Raw genomic sequence first — 18175 nt, forward strand, 5'->3', positions numbered from 1 at the left:
TTCACAGGTACAATTGAATTTTTATTCCTGTGTGATCTAACCACTGCCATCCATACTTTATTTTACCCTTGAGGTAATTTCAAATAACTGAAGAGATAAATAAATCGTAAACGAAGCAGATGTTATCACACATAAGGATGATCACTGTAGAAGCGCAGTCGCCAAAAAGACAGTCTGCCTGATTAGGGTGAGAAAAAATTGGTGTTCTCTTCATATCTATCGAGAAATGTTTTTACAGGACAGACTGAAGCAAAAGTAAGCGTAGAGAAAGAGAAAATTATTACCAAGGTTTAATTTAAAGAGGGATAACGAGACAGAACTTAACAAAAGTTGATCTCGTTATGAGGCCATCGATTTCTAAAAACTCAAGCTGTCTTGTGCTAAATATATGCAGGGTGTTTCACATAACTCGAACCGAGGATATAAAACAAGTGACTCGCCGCAGGGGCGTCTGCGTAAGCAGGCGTTCGGTGTGTTTCCACATCACGTACCCGAGCACACGAGGGTTGGACCCACCCGCGTGTAGCCGCGCGTGGCTTAGCCGTGTCTTGGGAAAGGATGATCCTGGGGAAAGGATGATCCCAGGGAAAGGGCGATCTTGGGGAAAGGGTTATCTTGGGGAAAGAGTGATCTTGGGGTAAGGGTGACCCTGGGGGTTACGCTGATGACGGGTGTTAGGAGATTTAAGGCCCCGCAGCAGAGGGGATACACTTCTTTGGCCTCTGCTCCCCGCAGACGGCGCCCTCAGACTAACCCCCTGGAGGAAATCGGTAGTCGCCTTTTCCGGTCCTTCTCTTCAATCTTCGTCTTTCTAGATTACTTTTAATCTTTCCTGTCTCCTTTTCTTTTCCATTTACTTCCAACACTCCTGGCTGCAAGGGTTAACCTTGTGTGTCATAACTACTCTTGGTTATACGTATTTGGTTATAGCGGGAACGTAGAGCTGGCGTTTGTTGAACCTGTGTTTACAGCTCCCACAGTGCCCCCTTGTTGGGCTCCATGGTGGGTGGCTGGTGTTCTTGCAGAAAATATATTATTTTTATGGCTTGCTCTGTCCCCGTGGTACTCGATCGCCCCCAGAAAAGGGGGTGCGCCAAAGACGTGTTCCAGTTATTTGGTTATCAAAAAGAAAACTTTCCCCGCTACCACGTCATACACAGCTTAAAACCAGATGAGACAGTCAGAGCCATCTCTCCCTTTTTCGTTCCAAAGTGCCTGACAGAGGCAATGGGAGCTGGCCACAAAGCTACGAAATTGGCTGGTGGCAATGGGGCGTTCCGCACCAGCTTGCCACTGCACAAAAATTGCGCCGAGACACGTATTGCTGGCGTCAGTATGAATTTCAGTGTCAGCGTCTTCGTCGAAATGAGGAAGTATTGGGGCCGCTTGCAAGCGCTTGCGCAATTCATTGAACAACTGCTGCTGCTCATCCGACCAAATGAAAGGCACATCGTCGCGTGTGAGCCATGTCAGAGCCTCAGCAATTCTCGAGAGTCCCTCGACGAAGCACCTATAATATGCGCACAAACCAAGGAAGCATTGGACAGCCTTCTTGTCTGGGTGGCAAAAACTCGGCTACGGCAGCTAACTTGTCGGGGTCTGGTCGGACGCCTTTAGGACCAGTGACATGGACAAGAAATTTGAGCTCTTGGAACGCGAAGTAGCATTTTGCAGGCTTGATGGTGAGGCAGGCAACACAGATCGCCGCGAGGACACTCTCGAGTCGTGCGAGATGTTTGTCACACGCACTCGAGAACACGACGACGTCATCCAAGTATACGAGGCAGGTTTGCCATTTGAATTCATCAAGCACGGTATCCATCATCCACTGAAAGGTGGCAGGTGGAGGGCAGGTGCAGGGCAGGTGCAACGATACATTCCATGGTGGAATGAGGAATGTAAGGAAACACGTAAGAAAACAAAACAAAGCCTGGTGTCTTCTTCGTAGCTCCCCAACAGTAGAAAAGCACATTAATTAAGTTCCAACATATTAAGTTGCAAGAAAGACGTGTGCGATGGTCTGCTAAGAGAGAGAACTGGCTAAGATATATCTCCAACATTAATTCCTACACTCAAGAAAGAATAATAATAATATTTGGGGTTTTACGTGCCAAAACCACTTTCTGATTATGAAGCACGCCGTAGTGGAGGACTCCGGAAATTTTGACCACCTGGGGTTCTTTAACGTGCACCTAAATCTAAGCACACGGGTGTTTTCGCATTTCGCCCCCATCGAAATGCGGCCGCCGTGGCCGGGATTCGATCCCGCGACCTCGTGCTCAGCAGCCCAACACCATAGCCACTGAGCAACCACGGCGGGTTACACTCAAGAAAGAAATGTGTGGAATAGGGTAACGAAGTTGTTAGGGCGGCCGTCTTACATTTTACCGTCGGTGGATGATCAGAGAAATAACCTTGAAGACCAAGCCAATGCTCTTGCGAAACATATTGAGTATGTGTCCAGTTCGGATTACTGTTCAGTATTGTTTCTCAAAAACAAAGCAACAGCAAGAAGTAAGCCACTAAACCAGAATTGTAGTAAAAGTGAACAAAACGTACCACTATCCTTTTAATTTTGCCGAGTTCAGAGCTTCTTTGGACAGTTGAGAAGTTTGCTCCAGGAGCTGGCAGGATCATGTATATAATGATAAATCCTTCATCGTGACACGCAACTAGCACTGCTATCTCTTTACAATAATATGTGAGCAGCAGGATACCTTCCATTGGGTTGGAAAGAGGCTATTGTAGTCCATGTCTTGAAGCACGAAAAGGACCCATCCTTAGTGACAAGTTACCGTCCTATTGCTTTACCGAGTTGCCTCTGCAAAGTTATTCGAAAAGATAAGTCAGCAATTATTAGTTTTTTTAAACAAACAAACTGCCCGACCATTATCAGTGGTTTTTGAGATGGTTGATCCATAACTGATCATCTCGTAAGGATTGAGGCATGCATTCGTGAAGCCTTCGTTGACACAAAATTTTTGCTGTCCCTCTTCTTTGACATGGAAAAGACATACGACACCACTTGGTGATTTCGAATTTTAAAAGAACGCTCAGAAATGGGTATGCGTGGTAATATGCTCTGTCTAATAGAATTACTTATCAAAGTGTACATTCCGGGTTAGAGTTGGCAATACCTTGTCCTTGGGGTACCGCAGGGGGGAGTACACAGTTGTGCCCTTTTTATTGAGAAGGTGAACTCTTTACGTTCAAACATTCCTCGAAGTATTTTTACTGTGCATATGTAGATGACTTAAAGTTATGGTTTAGATAATGTAACCTCGCGATGTGTGAACGAAAAGTGCAGCTTGGTCTGAACAAGATGTCGAAGTGGGCCAACCAAAATGGCTTTAGGTTAACTCCCGGCAAAAAATCATTCATCGTTTTTCTAAAAAAAGAGGCTTGATTCCAGAACCCGGCATTGCGCTAGACGGACACCGCATAAATGTGAGCACAAAACAGAAATATTTAGGCATAATTTTTGACGCAGAACTGACATTGATATTACACATAAAGCATATTAAGAGAAAATGGTGGAAGGCTATAAACATTCTAAAAATATTTTCGCACACAACATGGGGAAGTGGTCGGAAGTGTCTAGCAAACCTCTACAAGAACCTCATACTTATACGATTAGATTACGGTGCCATAATGTACCATTGTGCTACTCCAAGCACCCTAAAAATACTAGATCCTGTTTACCACCTAGGCATCCGACTGGCCACAGGCGCCTACAGGACAAGTCCTGTGGCAAGCCTTTATGTAGAGGAAAGCGAGTGGTCGCGCCATCTGCAACGTTCATACTTAAGCTTCACTTACTTTCTGAAAGTGAATGCGAACCCAGAACACTCCTCTTACCCAACATTAAACGATTTGACATTGGCAACGCTGTTTAGTAATCGACCGTCTGCTAGCGAGCCATTTCCCAGGCGCGTAAGGAAACTTTCTGACGAAATGGGTGTTCTGATTCTTGAACCAAGCCTGATTGTCCCAGCGAAGCCATTGCTGCCGTGGCAAAGGCAGCCCATAAAGTGCGACAGATCGTTCATCATCCAAATACTCGTGCCCAGAATTCTACACAGATGCTTCAAATACGCATGCCGGCGTTTCTTACGCTGCAGTCGGCCCATCCTTCTCAGAATCGGTCTGTCTGCACTCGGAAACGACATTCTTTACGGCAGAGGCCTGAACATTCTTGTCGGCTGTGAGGCACATCAAGGAAACAAAACTAGAAAAAGAAATAATATTTACAGATTCACTGAGCGTCTTCGAAGCCTTGATCTCCCAGCAAAAAATACAAATCCTGTCTTTACTGAACATTATGCAGACCTCTGCGCTTTGTACGCATCTCATCAACACATCATATTATGCTGGTTACCTGGCCAAAAGAGGCATCGAGGGTAATATGCTTGCCGACCGTATAGCGCCATCAGTAACCGCAAAGCCAAGAAATTCTTCCATAGCTGTCCCTGTCATAGATTTAACGCCCTTCCTATGCAAGAGAGTGAGAGGTCATCGGCAACGTACATGGGACACTGAAACACTTAATAAGCTTCACGTTATCAAGGCAAACGTAGGAAAGTAGCCACCACTAACAATGACACGACAGACTGAGGTATTTTTTGTCGCCTTAGGATAGGTCATGCTTATGGAACTCATACCTATTAACCGCTTTTTAGAGTGTCGAGAGACAGAAGCTCGACGACAAAAGTACTTTTCCTCAACATACAGACAATACATTCCGCTCCAACCCGCGTTGTTTTTCGGCATTGAACCACTGAACCACTGTTTGACGAGAAGTTAGTTTTAGCGTTTCTGCGAGATGTTGGCACATTAGCAGTTAACAAACGAAGGTATACGTAGCACATCATCTGACTATATAGAGGCTGCTGGTGCGATACCATTTTTGTACGCCCATGCCTCTCAGCCTTTGCATTCAAGGGCTCACTGGTGAGGTACGACTGGTACCGTTACTCACTCGTTCAGTACATAATCCCTTGGTAATATCGCTTTTGTGTTCATTGCATACACCTCTAGTCATTGTCATTATTTTAATACCTAAATATTTTACGCACTTTACGCACAGCGACTAATTTTAGGCCTATCTACAGCGAAGTTACATGTACCAATCGCATCCTGATTCACAACCCTGACATTTGTCATATCCTACCACCGGCAGTTCATTTATTATCTTTGGATTGGCGCTCTTTGGTCATATCTGGCCGTTGCGCCAATAAAATCCATACATCATCAATAACATCATCATCATTATCATCAAAACAAGTGATTAACCGCAGCTGGATGAAACCGACCACATAAGGTTTGCTGTCATGTGGCGCTCCTCCAACGATTCCTTTTATCCTGCCTATTTAGTTAACAAACCTAGATTAATTATTCAAAAATTTTTATATTCCATTTAGGGCCAAGTGCGTTGTGTTACGTTGTAGAGGGTCTTCAGAAACGACCAATACACTTTTTTTGTGGCAACGTTAGTGCTCCGTGGGGATCTTTTTCGGCATTAAATTCCGCGTAATATGAAATGAAACCACGTGATTGCGCTCATGCGCAGCCGTATTGCAGCGCTCTCAACCGCGCTTTGAACGAAACAACCTTGCTGAGCCCTGAAACTGTCAAGTGTGAGGTGCATAGTGTTCGCCAAGACGCACATAGGCGAACTTGTCCCTTTGGTTACGGATGCAATGCTGAAATGCAGGCATGACATAATTATGACTATGATGATGAACGGAAAAAACTAGTAAAGGAGGCAGAAACCCCCGCTTGGGGACAACATTTGGACAAAAGGATGCGTTTGTCAAGGCTTGCTGAAAACAGGTCTAGTCGTCGAAACGGTGGCCGCTCGATGAAGTTTCCCTTTTTTTCATTCTCATTCACTTTACTTCACTCCTGCAGAACCAACTAATGGGTGACACGATGCGTGATTTTATTGCGGAAACTGGAGGTGCAAAGTAAGACGGCCAAGCGAAATGGGGATAAGGCAAGGATGTGTCATCACTTTTGGTGCTTCTTGTGTCAACGTTTCGTTTTTTGCCACGCCATCCGCCATACCTACTCCCATAGTGGACAGATTCAAACTGCGTTTTTCTGTGTTTGTGAGAGATGCCAACGGGTTTGTTTTCTCATTGTAGGATGATGAGCTCTCAATTCAGACCCTCACATCACTGCGGTACACGAACCAAGTACTATCCGAGACCTTAAGGATGTATCCACCCATCACCTCGTAAGTATTGGTGTCGTGTCAGTTATTTTTTATAGAGAAAAAAAGAAAGGAAACCGTATTAGGTCCATCGAAGCTCGCCTGGTAAGTTGTGTGGTACCATATTAGGTCCAAAAAGAGCCCTATAGGCTAATATCTATTGCCCCCCCAAAATTGGAAGTTTCGATGTTACGTGCTACCTCCGGCTGACATGCTGATAACGCGAAAAGCCCAATCTCCTTTGCCAACCATATCACATGTCAATTTACCATGACCATCGACGCGAAGTAAACGTTCCATTTTGTTGCACTGTTTTCTGACTCGTTTAGTTCCAACGCGTCGCATAACTAATCACTCTCCCCCATCTCTTACCGCCGTGTCCGATATATGCTTCTCGCCTCAAGTGTGCTGTCGAATAACTTGTCTAGTGGACGTAAACACATACATTGCTTAAGGCGGCCTATTTGACGAGTTGGGGCTAAGTGGACTAACATCAGTGGGGCGCAAACACTGCAGAGGTTCCCGAGACACACAACAGACACGAAAAGTGCACCGTCGTTCATGTTCATGTCCCTGTTGTGTGGCTCGTGAGCCTCTGAATAAATTCATTATTATTTGTTTTGAAAACATATATGCATTTAACAGAAACACTAATGGGTTGTATACAAATAACATGCACTCATAAATGATTTTATTAAATAAGATGGTAAAAATCATCTAGTTCCCTTCTGTAACGCATTCGGGACCTAAGTGAAAAAGTAAACAAAATAAATGAACTAATAGAAGTGCTTAACAAACAGACGGACGGACGGACGGACGGACGGACGGACGGACGGACGGACAGACAGACAGACAGACAGACAGACAGACAGACAGACAGACAGACAGACAGACAGACAGACAGACAGACAGACAGACAGACAGACAGACAGACAGACAGACAGACAGACAGACAGACAGACAGACAGACAGACAGACAGACAGACAGACAGACAGACAGACAGACAGACAGACAGACAGACAGACAGACAGACAGACAGACAGACAGACAGACAGACAGACAGACAGACAGACAGACAGACAGACAGACAGACAGACAGACAGACAGACAGACAGACAGACAGACAGACAGACAGACAGACAGACAGACAGACAGACAGACAGACAGACAGACAGACAGACAGACAGACAGACAGACAGACAGACAGACAGACAGACAGACAGACAGACAGACAGACAGACAGACAGACAGACAGACAGACAGACAGACAGACAGACAGACAGACAGACAGACAGACAGACAGACAGACAGACAGACAGACAGACAGACAGACAGACAGACAGACAGACAGACAGACAGACAGACAGACAGACAGACAGACAGACAGACAGACAGACAGACAGACAGACAGACAGACAGACAGACAGACAGACAGACAGACAGACAGACGGACGGACGGACGGACGGACGGACGGACGGACGGACGGACGGACGGACGGACGGACGGACGGACGGACGGACGGACGGACGGACGGACGGACGGACGGACGGACGGACGGACGGACGGACGGACGGACGGACGGACGGACGGACGGACGGACGGACAGACGGACAGACGGACAGACGGACAGACGGACAGACGGACAGACGGACAGACGGACAGACGGACAGACAGACAGACAGACAGACAGACAGACAGACGGACAGACGGACAGACGGACAGACGGACAGACGGACAGACGGACAGACGGACAGACAGACGGACAGACGGACAGACAGACGGACGGACGGACGGACGGACAGACGGACGGACGGACGGACGGACGGACGGACGGACGGACGGACGGACGGACGGACGGACGGACGGACGGACGGACGGACGGACGGACGGACGGACGGACGGACGGACGCCGTGTGCACTTGGTAATGTAGTATACGTATAAGCATTCGTCACATCAGTTGGAATTGTTTGTGCCATCTATAATAAAAAATATAGCAGCCTAAATACAGAACCAAGAAGTGTGTGGTACTCAAAGTATTCCGGATAAATACTTTCGCAGTAAGCACCAAACATATACGAGTATCCAGCGCCGTCAGCGCAAATTGCATTGCACACTATGCCACTGCACCCATTATTTGGCTTTCCTGCCGTATTTCCAGTGGCAAAATACAGGCCCGGTTTAAACTCCATCTTTCCACATAAAGCACCGTATATTAGAACGTATTTTCTCGAAGCAGCATTTCACCGTTTAAACAACGAATGTTCTCGGCGGAGTTTTATTCACATACGAATAGTCCAGTTTCCGTTTTACTTGTGCGCGCAGGTCTGATGATGTCTCCCTATAGATGCCCCATGTACAGTTCTTTTACGAAAAAGATAAGCCTTTCATCTATCTTTCTTTTTGATAAAGTAGTTCAATTACTGCATTTTGCTTTTACTTTCCCTCGTACTGGCTTGATTCGGTCTCTGTTTCGATTCGGAGGATATAAAAATAAAAAAAAAACAGAGATGTAAGCTAGATTCACGGGCTATTACTTATTTTCAATGAAAATTACGCAAGTGTTGCGCACCTGCCTCGTTTTGACTAGTGAACCCTTTCGTTCCGTCGCAAATACAGTAGCAGAGGCGTTGTCGCTTGTATGTTAACGTTGAATGGACTAACAACGCATGAGATAGGAAGAACATGAGGAAAATGGGTAGAATGAGCACTGCTTCATCGGTTTTCTCACGTTGGTCCTGACCGATGCGAAGCTCTATTTATCTTCAACTTGTACTAACCGGCCTAAGTTGGCTCTCTTTTGCACGGTCACCTACCATGTTACCAGACACATTCTGTCACCGATACAGCGGCCGATATGCCATCGAGATTATATCATTTAAAGCATCTCTTACGTCGCGACACGCAGATTCACAACACGCTGTGCGGGTGAAGATTACCAGAGCGGCAAGTATCTCATCAAGAAAGGAATGTCTGTCATGGTGCCCACATACCACCTGCATCATGATCCGATGTACTGGACGGACCCGGAGAAGTTTGATCCCGAGAGGTGAGTACCATGATATCTTTTATGATAATATCGCCATCTCAATTAGCCTAAAACCAAGCTGAACTTCTTCGGCAGTGCCATTTAAGGGAGTACCTGCTTCGCATTGTCATTGGCTCGAATGCTGATAGGCCAGCTTTAGGTTGAACACGCCTGCAGTAGTTGGTGAGTGAAGTTACTAACACTGAATGAGCTTTCTTTTTTTAGTACCCAGTGGCTGCCAACAAAATAGCCGCAACACCAAGAGCACAGTACGTCAGACACCTCTAATATTTCGCACACCCGACAGGGAATAACTAAGAAATATCAAAAAGCAACCAATTACTCGCGATAAGTAAACAACAGCAGGAGTGCTCACACCAGAAACACATAGTGTTAACTGTTAAAGTAGATTTACAGAGTTAATAGCAAGAGTATACATCAAAAAATTTGCTGCTAGTTTGCACCAAAAACCCCTTACCATTTACTATTCACTGCCACTTTCGTTCATACACATATCAGTTACTCGTATTACACTAAGGTTAACATGCACGTGAAACAATAATATGCACAGCAATACACTCTGCACCAAAGCAAATCAGGCATCGCACATTTAAGGCTCAGGGATTCTACACCGTATACCCTAGTTTTACATGCTCAAAACACTGCACGCAAGCTCCATTTATACCCACATGGCATCTTGGCGTGCTAATTTTTTCCACGCAAAATTGTGTTTTCAAGTGAATAATAACAAGCAGCTTCCCCATACCGAGTCTCTTCGCATCCAATAGGATGTCTCACCACCCAAGCTCAGACATTATTATGGTGAATTCCCAGCTTACTTCTCTAGCACATATGCATGTAGCTTATTTACTGTAGAATTCAATGAATCGTGCATCATAAGCAACCTCAAACGTAACCTTTTCGTTGTGTGTCACGAAGAGCAATTTATTAGTAACATTTCAACATATACGAACACCACACATACATATAGAGGACGAGAAGCAGACAACTCTGTCCTGAACGCTTCTTGTCGATGCTTGAAAAAGAGTAAAAAATACAAAGACGAAAGTGTGCTACAGCGCAAAGCATTACGCGCAGATTATGAACTCTATAAGCAAAAGTTGGTCTCGCAGATGATAAACTCCAGCACAGCTTTATGGTCCTTTAATCGAGCCAAAGCCCGCTTTTTGTTTGAACCATGCGCGATCACCTGCATGCACAAATAAAACTAAACAAATAAGATGGAACAATTGTGAACACTGTATTATCACCCAGGGATCTATTACTATGGTGCTTTTTTTCGTCGTTATGTACTTTCCTTTCCACGTTGTTCTTGCTCTCAGTACTTATTTGTGGTGTACGTGGCAGACTAATATTCTTTTGCGTAGCACAGAGAGGACGGGAGACGAGTACGAAACAATTGAAAAAAATATCAAACACCATAACAATCGCCAAGTTCGGGAGATAACATCCGTGTTTATCGATATGAACGTTCCTCGCACTATGTCGTACCCGTCGCACGTTGTTGATATACTGTCGCATTGTCATGCAGAATATAGTATCAGTGTGCTTGTTTTCAAAGATATATGCAAAGTACAAAGCATTAACAACACCGCAGGTGTTTTGCACACCATGCTTTGTTTGCATCAGCCGGCCTATAAAGCATCAGCTATGGGACTGCAAAAAGAGAGAAATGAAATATAGAAAAGAAGAAAAGGAAGGAATCTTCACCAGATGAGAGTATCTGGTTTTCGCGCGTGCCTCTGAGACAAAAGAAGCTAGCACTTCGCAGCACGTCTTCACAAGGCTGGATCAACCGCAGGGGTGGTGCAGGTGCAGAACAGACGATTCTCTCTTCACAGGAGCTTGCGGCGCCGATTGTTAAGCGTGCGTATGCGTGCGTACGTGTGCACATGTGCGTACGTGCTGGCATGTGTACGTGTGTGTGTATGCGTGTGTGCGTGTGTGTGTTATTGCACATGTTCTCGATGCCGTCGTGGCCCAGTGATAGTGAAGGCCATGGTGTCATCATTCTTTATAACACAGACATTCCGTCAATTTACTCACGCACCATTAGACTTCCTGCACGAAACAGATTGACTAATTACAATATACCTTTCTTTGAGGCCACAAGTCAGATTTTCCAAGTAAAAGGAAACGAAATGAAAAAGACTCCTATTACTGCAAGATCGCCCTCAAAAGCTCCTCTCAGAGTGTAAGTGACATTGGGTATGTTTCCTTTTTTTTTTTCTTCCCAGGTTCAGCCCCGAGAACAAGCATCTCATAAATCCGGCCGTATACCAGCCGTTTGGGCTCGGAGTTCGCGTGTGCATCGGCCAGCGTCTGGCGCTCATCGAAATGGCCTCGGTGACTTCGCAGATGTTGCGCCGCTTCCGGATAACCCACGGCCCTAGTCAGAAGGTGACGCTTACCACTGCGACAGCGATCGCACGGGCTCTCGAGACGCGATATTTCTCGCCGTCGTCCTCGACGCGCTCTCACGCCATTCACTGCGCTGTGGCGGCTTTCGCAGTGGTCAGGTTTCCAGAGACGGAGTGACGCCCCATTAGTTCGGCGTCCAAAGCAACCCATCCAACCGCATGCATCGTCACGCTACGCTCAATCGGCTCCTCCAGGGGACGGGGCAGCGTTCCGTTGCTGATCGGCTGTGGGTATACATGTGACAACCTCGGGCAGGCGGCGCTGTTGTGCCGATTATGACAAAACTCCTAAATAATTATAAGTAGCTCCATCTCCGCCACCCTCCTCCGCATCGCGCTCGTTTCTCCTCACGCACTCTCGCCCCTCGACGGTGGCGCCCCTCCGTCCCTTGTAGCGTAGCAGATGACGCCCCGCCGTAGTGCGAGCTGGGTGATAACATTTACAGCGAAGCTGCATGTTGCTAGCTGATTCGTCCGTCCGTCTGTCGCGTGTACGCCGAAAACTGTCCGGCGCAACCCCGTGCACATGCGCGAAAAGAAAAGAGAGAGAAAGAGAGGAGCGCGATTGGCTCCTCCAGTAGTGACGTCGTCGCTCTCCGTCGCAGCCGAGCGCGTGCGCAGCCGTTTTTCTCCGCCTCCGAAATAGCTAGGCCACTCGTCATACGTACTCCTGAGGAGCAGGCAGCTTTTGATGGGCAACGCTGAGAGCAGAACCGGGAACGAGCTTGTCTACGCCATGGCGGTGCTGCAGCCCGGGCACAAGAAAAGGCTCGTGCAGCCGAGCGCAAGCGTCAACTGCGTACGGAGCATCCGGCAGCCTACTAAGCCGTCGTTTAATAAATCGTCGTGATTAACACATTGGTAAACATCTGAGCCGCACTTTTCAGCTTCGCTGGTTAACCACCTGTTCGGAGTGCTTGGGCGGTGATATTTTTTTACATTAATACTGAAGCCGCAAAAAACGCCGTACTTGGAGAACCTAAGACCTATTTGGCTCCCGTCTTACCTCAGCAAACTGATGGAACGCGTCATCCTAGACATGTTACTGACGCATCTCCAAGAACGTCAACTGGTGCCAAGCACGTTGTTTGCTTTTCAGCCCACTTTGTTAACAGAAAACGTGCCTTCGCAGCTAAAAAAGAAAGCACCGAATGCAGCAACGCCATGCTGCCTGAAACCAATTCTTGCACTAGACATAAAAAGGCCTTTGTAAACCTGGGGCACGAAGCCACACTAGCGAATCTCAGTGGCACGAATCGCGGCCAACGCACTTAGAACTACGTGAGGGCTTTCCTCGCGGATCGTATAACCACAATAGGGCTGCGAGATGTGAGGTCGCAGCATGTAGGACACCGAATGGAGGAACGCCCCAAGGAGCAATGCTGTCGCCGACACTTTTAAGTTTGGCGCTTTTGTTTTAGCTTCTATTTATTTCCTGTCGCACTCATATTGCACCCGAGAGCTTTATTTCAACCCGGAAGAGGAACAAGTGGTACAAGTAAAATTTTAGGAGGCGGGGGGGGGCGAGGGGAGAACAAAAAAAAATGCATGCTTTGGGGTCACGACACGGATAGCGTGGGAGCACACATTCACGTCTCTCCGTACGAGTTTTTGGGGAGTTCCGGTTTGCGAATCGACGCAAGTATCTGTGAAGCATGACTACCCCGAGGTGTTCATCAGAAATAGAGGCTGCGAATCTCCTTTGAGTACCGGCAACTGCAACTGCTCAGTTACACAGCTACGTCGTTAATGCGGACGGAAGCGTTGACTGAAGCCACATCCGCCATTCGGGCTTGACGGCTTCGCCTAGGGCCTTTACAGTTAACACTAAAATTTATTACGCTCGCATCTACTGCGCGCTCTGGCCGATAATCTTGACGCATTGGGCGGTGTTCGCGCACATTTATACAGAGGCGCAACGTTATTTATTTATTTACTTATTTAGTTACTTGTTTATTTACTTTACCCTCAGAATAATAGGGAATTCCTATTTTGGTCAGACACATAACGAATGGGGCTCACGTGTTAGGGCCAGAGCGTGATTAAGACTAGCGCTGCCTGAACAACTTTGTACACTTGTACCGTATGATAAGTTTCTAGGAATTAAAGTTTTGTTCTGAATGCCTTATCGGTGAGTTTGCGGATGCTGAGATTACGTTCACTAAGTAGTTGCACGAACAGCACGCCATTGCCGCCGCAATGCGATTCGAAAACAACTCTCTCGATGCAGCCAAAGGTTCAAATCGGTCATTAGAAATACGATCCCAAATGTTCAAGCAAAGACAAAAAAAGTCCTGCATAAATTAAATATCACGCGCTCCGAAAGCGATTCGTCGTGGACAAACATTAATGAATAAACTCGACAAGGAGATCGTGAATGTTGACCGAATGAGCAGCGTTTCCCACAGAATCTTCAAAACTGGAACACCTTTTTTTATCTCGCTAAGGTATCATCGCGTGCAAGTCTGGTTTGATTCTCACGTATGCTAACAGTTTAATTGAAGCTGTATATTTTTCCACGACTAAACACACAAACTCGAAAAACGCAAATTGTTGTATTTAAGTATCAATCCGTTTTTCTTATAGTTGTATGCACGGCTGCGCGCGTTCACCTCTCTTTGCTCGCGGCACCAAGGCGCCCTCGTTTAAATATATTTTGCCCTCTCCTACGGAGGCAAGCAAAGCGTGCATTATGCCATCTCCCGCCTGCACTCACTGTTTTGCTTTCTTGCACCGCTCCTCCTGCATTAATCTCGCTGCTCAAATTCAGAACATTCGCAAAGTTTGGTTTATTTATTTTTTTGTGAGTAAACTTAAGAACTCGCAAACAATATAGGCGCTTCGTACCTGTCAAAATGGCAGCACGAGCGCCGGAACAGACTGCAAAAGCAGATGACAGTGAACACGTCATGACTAGCGCCACTGAGCTCGTACGTTTTCTCCCTAGAGGGAAAAGGGGTGTACTATACACGACCAGTGTTGAAGGGGCGTCTGCAGGTGTGCAGGTCTGAAGTGCAGGTCTCAACTTCAGACCTGCATGTCTGTATAGGTCTGGAGTTCAGTGGGTCATGCTGGTGGCACTCCTCATCGAACCAGCGTTGTGAGACGCCTGGCAGCTGCCAGGGGGCGCAGTTTCTGCAGCCCAGGAGCAGTTGCCTTGCATGTTGCCCCTGCGGAAACGTGTAACCTCCGCGACCGCAACGCCAATGATTGCTAACGCTTCTTGCGGTTCTAACTGCAAATTTCTTGCCCTACTGCTACGCACTTAAAAATGTTTTCACCCTTTGGGGCTTATATTGTCCCACAACAATAATCGTCATCTGTCTTGCCCGCATTCCCTTCCTTTAACGCTGCGAGCCCGGTACTGGCAAGTCACAACGGCTTGCGCGTTATCAGCGTGACGCAGCATTCTCGACAGGAAAGTAGCGAGCGCAGCGTTTTCAAGAAAGGAAATGCAAGTAGGGCAGATGATGATTGTTGTTGTGGGACAAATATACACACCAAAGGCTGCAACGCTCTTAGGAGAGCACTCTTATAAACATATAAACATGTAGGCTTCTTTAGTTACGCAACATTAAAGAAAGTCCTTGTTGCGACAACATCTCTGGCGACGTCTGCTCGGTTCTAGTAAATTTCTAATTAATAAATAAGCACTATACTTATTTTATTGAAACCAGGGACTGATGCTAGCAAGTACAGAGAAATTTTCTTACGCGGCAATGGTCCAAACGACGAAAGATACGGTAAACATGTTGTAATTAATGACGTGAAATTGATGAAGCCGCGTTGCATAATTATAGCACGAAAATATATAGGACTTCATGTTTGCTTTTATGCGAAGCATATTACGAGAGCTCAACCCAGCTCCTCAGGCGCGGCGGTGTCGCCATGAAACCACGTGACACCGTGACGTCACGACAGAGGAGAAGTGGCTTTGGCTCAACTCTTGCAAGACGGGCTGGGTGGGAATCGAACCAGGGTCTCCGGAGTGTGGGACGGAGACGCTACCACTGAGCCACGAGTACGATGCTTCAAAGCGGTACAAAAGCGCCTCTAGTGAATGCGGTGTTGCCTTAGAAACGAGCTGTTTCTAAGGCGTGCGTCTCTCGCTCAGGCGCACATTTGGTTGCCGCGCCGAACGCTGCTTTGCTCGACGCTCACCGCGTCCAATGCGGGGCGCGTAGTCGCTGCCCTGTAGCCCATTGTCTTACACCCCTTGACGGGTCGACGGGAACGCTGTCGCGTTCCACTCTTGAAGGCGAAGCAGTAATGCATGAGTTGTTTCTTCGTCTAGCCGAACCAAATATAGCCAAGCAACAGCAGTTCACCAGGCTAAACAGTGGTTCAACAACTAAAATAAAGGCTAGTATGCTTCGCATCCTGGGCTTAACCTTACCTAAGCCACAGCCATTTTTTCTTTCAATAAAACGTTTTCATCGTCAAGAAGAATTAAGAAGCTGAGAAATTCTCAAAGAACTTCGCGAACTGGTGGGCGACCCCTTCGAAGTCACGGTTTCAGAAAAAAAAGGCCCTTGCTAGCCGAGATCAGAGCCCCGCAAAGCCCTACGTCTCATACATACAAGACGCACTCGCTCATTGCCGCAAAGCCGACCACAAGTTGTCCGAAACACATAAAGTGCGCACATCTTAAAGGATATCGCAGAAGACGCCTTCAACTTGCTGGCTTTCGGCAATGTTTCTGCTGCTGACGCCGTCGTCAAGCGTGACGATGAATAAACGTCATGTCAAACATGATGACAAACATGATGATATGATCAAAAGAAGTCTAGACTCAAATGCACAGCTTTCTCGTTCCCTCCAATTATCTGTGGCGCATGGTATCGGCTACCTCTATGTTTCGTCACCTTATCTCTTTTTTTATGCGAAGCATATTACTAGAGCTCAACCCAGCTCCTCAGGCGCGGCGGTGTCGCCTTCAATACCACGTGACACCGTGACGTCACGACAGAGGAGAAACGGGGCTCCAACTCGCGCCCTCACTCGCGGCGTCGCCTTCAAGTCAAGGCTGACCACGTGACACTGTGACGTCACGACAGAGGAGAAACGAGGCTCCAACTCGCGCCGTCGCTCGCGGCGTCGCGGCGGCATATAAGCAGATGCGCTTGCCTCTGCTAGACACTCACGAGGTGAGATGCCTCCTGGAGACAGAGCTGCTCGTTGGAATGGGAAGCGAAGGTTGCGGCGTGCTACAGAGACTGATGAAGAGCGGGAAGAACGTCTGGCCAAGCAACGTGCTCAGTATGCGGCTCGGCGACAAGTTACTCACCAAGTTTGGCCACCAATATGCTTCGCATCTGACTAGGCTTAACCAAGCTAAGCCTCAGCCAATTTTTTTTTCTTCCCAACGTATTACCGAGCCTCAATTGCACGGCAGCAACGCTCGAAGTGATGTGCCCCCTGCGCGGACAATCGCGTATTTTTATGCGAAGCATATTACTAGAGCTCAACCCAGCTCCTCAGGCGCGGCGGTGTCGCCTTCAATACCACGTGACACCGTGACGTCACGACAGAGGAGAAACGGGGCTCCAACTCGCGCCGTCGCTCGTGGCGTCGCGGCGGTATATAAGCAGCTGCGCTTGCCTCTGCTAGACACTCGCGAGGTGAGATGCCTCCTGGAGATAGAGCTGCTCGTTGGAATGAGAAGCGAAGGTTGCGGCGTGCTACAGAGACTGTTTCTAGGTGGCTTTGCTACGGCGCAGCGACTACGCGCCCCGCATCGGACGCGGTGAGCGTCGAGCAACGCAGCGTTCGGCGCGACAACGAAATGTGCGCCTGAGCAAGCGCCGCACGCCTGAGCCGACGCCGACGACACCGGCTTTTCTGCGACACGAGCTCCTTAACGCTGTCGCGTTAAAATAAAGGCTAGTATGCTTCGCATCCTGGGCTTAACCTTAGCTAAGCCACAGCCAGTTTTTTTATTCTGTCGGTTACTATCAAACCTCTTCACGAAATTATATGAAATATATTTTCGAATGTCTTAAGAATTAATATTTTTATTCAACATTGTTAGCACACATATCAGAAGTGCAATCTCGTTCTCTCGCTAAAAAAAGGCATTGTGGTTTGCCTTGTCAACTCATTGGTCGAGATCTTCCTCAAGCTTTCGGTTTACTGATGTCGAACTGCGCAACCAACTTAGCGGTAACGCACGATCTACCGATTGTCTCGCCCTAACATTGCAACTGCTTTGTAAGCTTGTGTGCACCTAAATCAACGAAGTGTTGACACAAATATGCGAATAATGAACCAGGGAAAAAGGTGTCCCCTATGTCCTTGAGATGTACCACACAAGAACGCTAATTTGTGAGCATGGAGGCATGCTATAGCTAAATAGTGTAACAGTTCATTTGACCTTTCTCTCAGTTTCGTTCTTTGTTTGTTTCTGTCAGCCTCCGTTCGTTAATAGCATTTTTCCTGTCCTACGCACTACTGCACTGTTTAACTGCGACATCTACAAAATAGCCTATATTT

The 18175-nt window shown here is 47.2% G+C and overlaps 2 protein-coding genes across 4 annotated transcripts in view; one reads left to right on the forward strand and one right to left on the reverse strand.

The window, feature by feature from the left end:
* Nucleotides 1-18175, reverse strand: part of LOC135911357 (uncharacterized) — a 371373-nt gene that overhangs the window by 170331 nt on the left and 182867 nt on the right. The gene's annotated exons all lie outside the window — the stretch shown is intronic.
* Nucleotides 1-18175, forward strand: part of LOC135911337 (cytochrome P450 3A5-like) — a 51517-nt gene that overhangs the window by 32729 nt on the left and 613 nt on the right. For 2 of the 3 annotated variants that reach the window (XM_070522890.1, XM_070522892.1), the window contains 3 exons: nt 6147-6238; nt 9123-9263; nt 11501-11813. In XM_070522890.1, coding sequence (XP_070378991.1) covers nt 6147-6238; nt 9123-9263; nt 11501-11801 — 534 coding nt within the window. In that variant the 3' untranslated portion in view covers nt 11802-11813. Of the gene's footprint in view, nt 1-6146; nt 6239-9122; nt 9264-11500; nt 11814-18175 lie in introns of those variants that run through there. The other variant, XM_070522891.1, reaches the window with a different exon arrangement.

The sequence above is a fragment of the Dermacentor albipictus genome, chromosome 8 (assembly GCF_038994185.2).
Source record: "Dermacentor albipictus isolate Rhodes 1998 colony chromosome 8, USDA_Dalb.pri_finalv2, whole genome shotgun sequence".
In the NCBI taxonomy this organism is placed as follows: Eukaryota; Metazoa; Arthropoda; class Arachnida; order Ixodida; family Ixodidae; genus Dermacentor; species Dermacentor albipictus.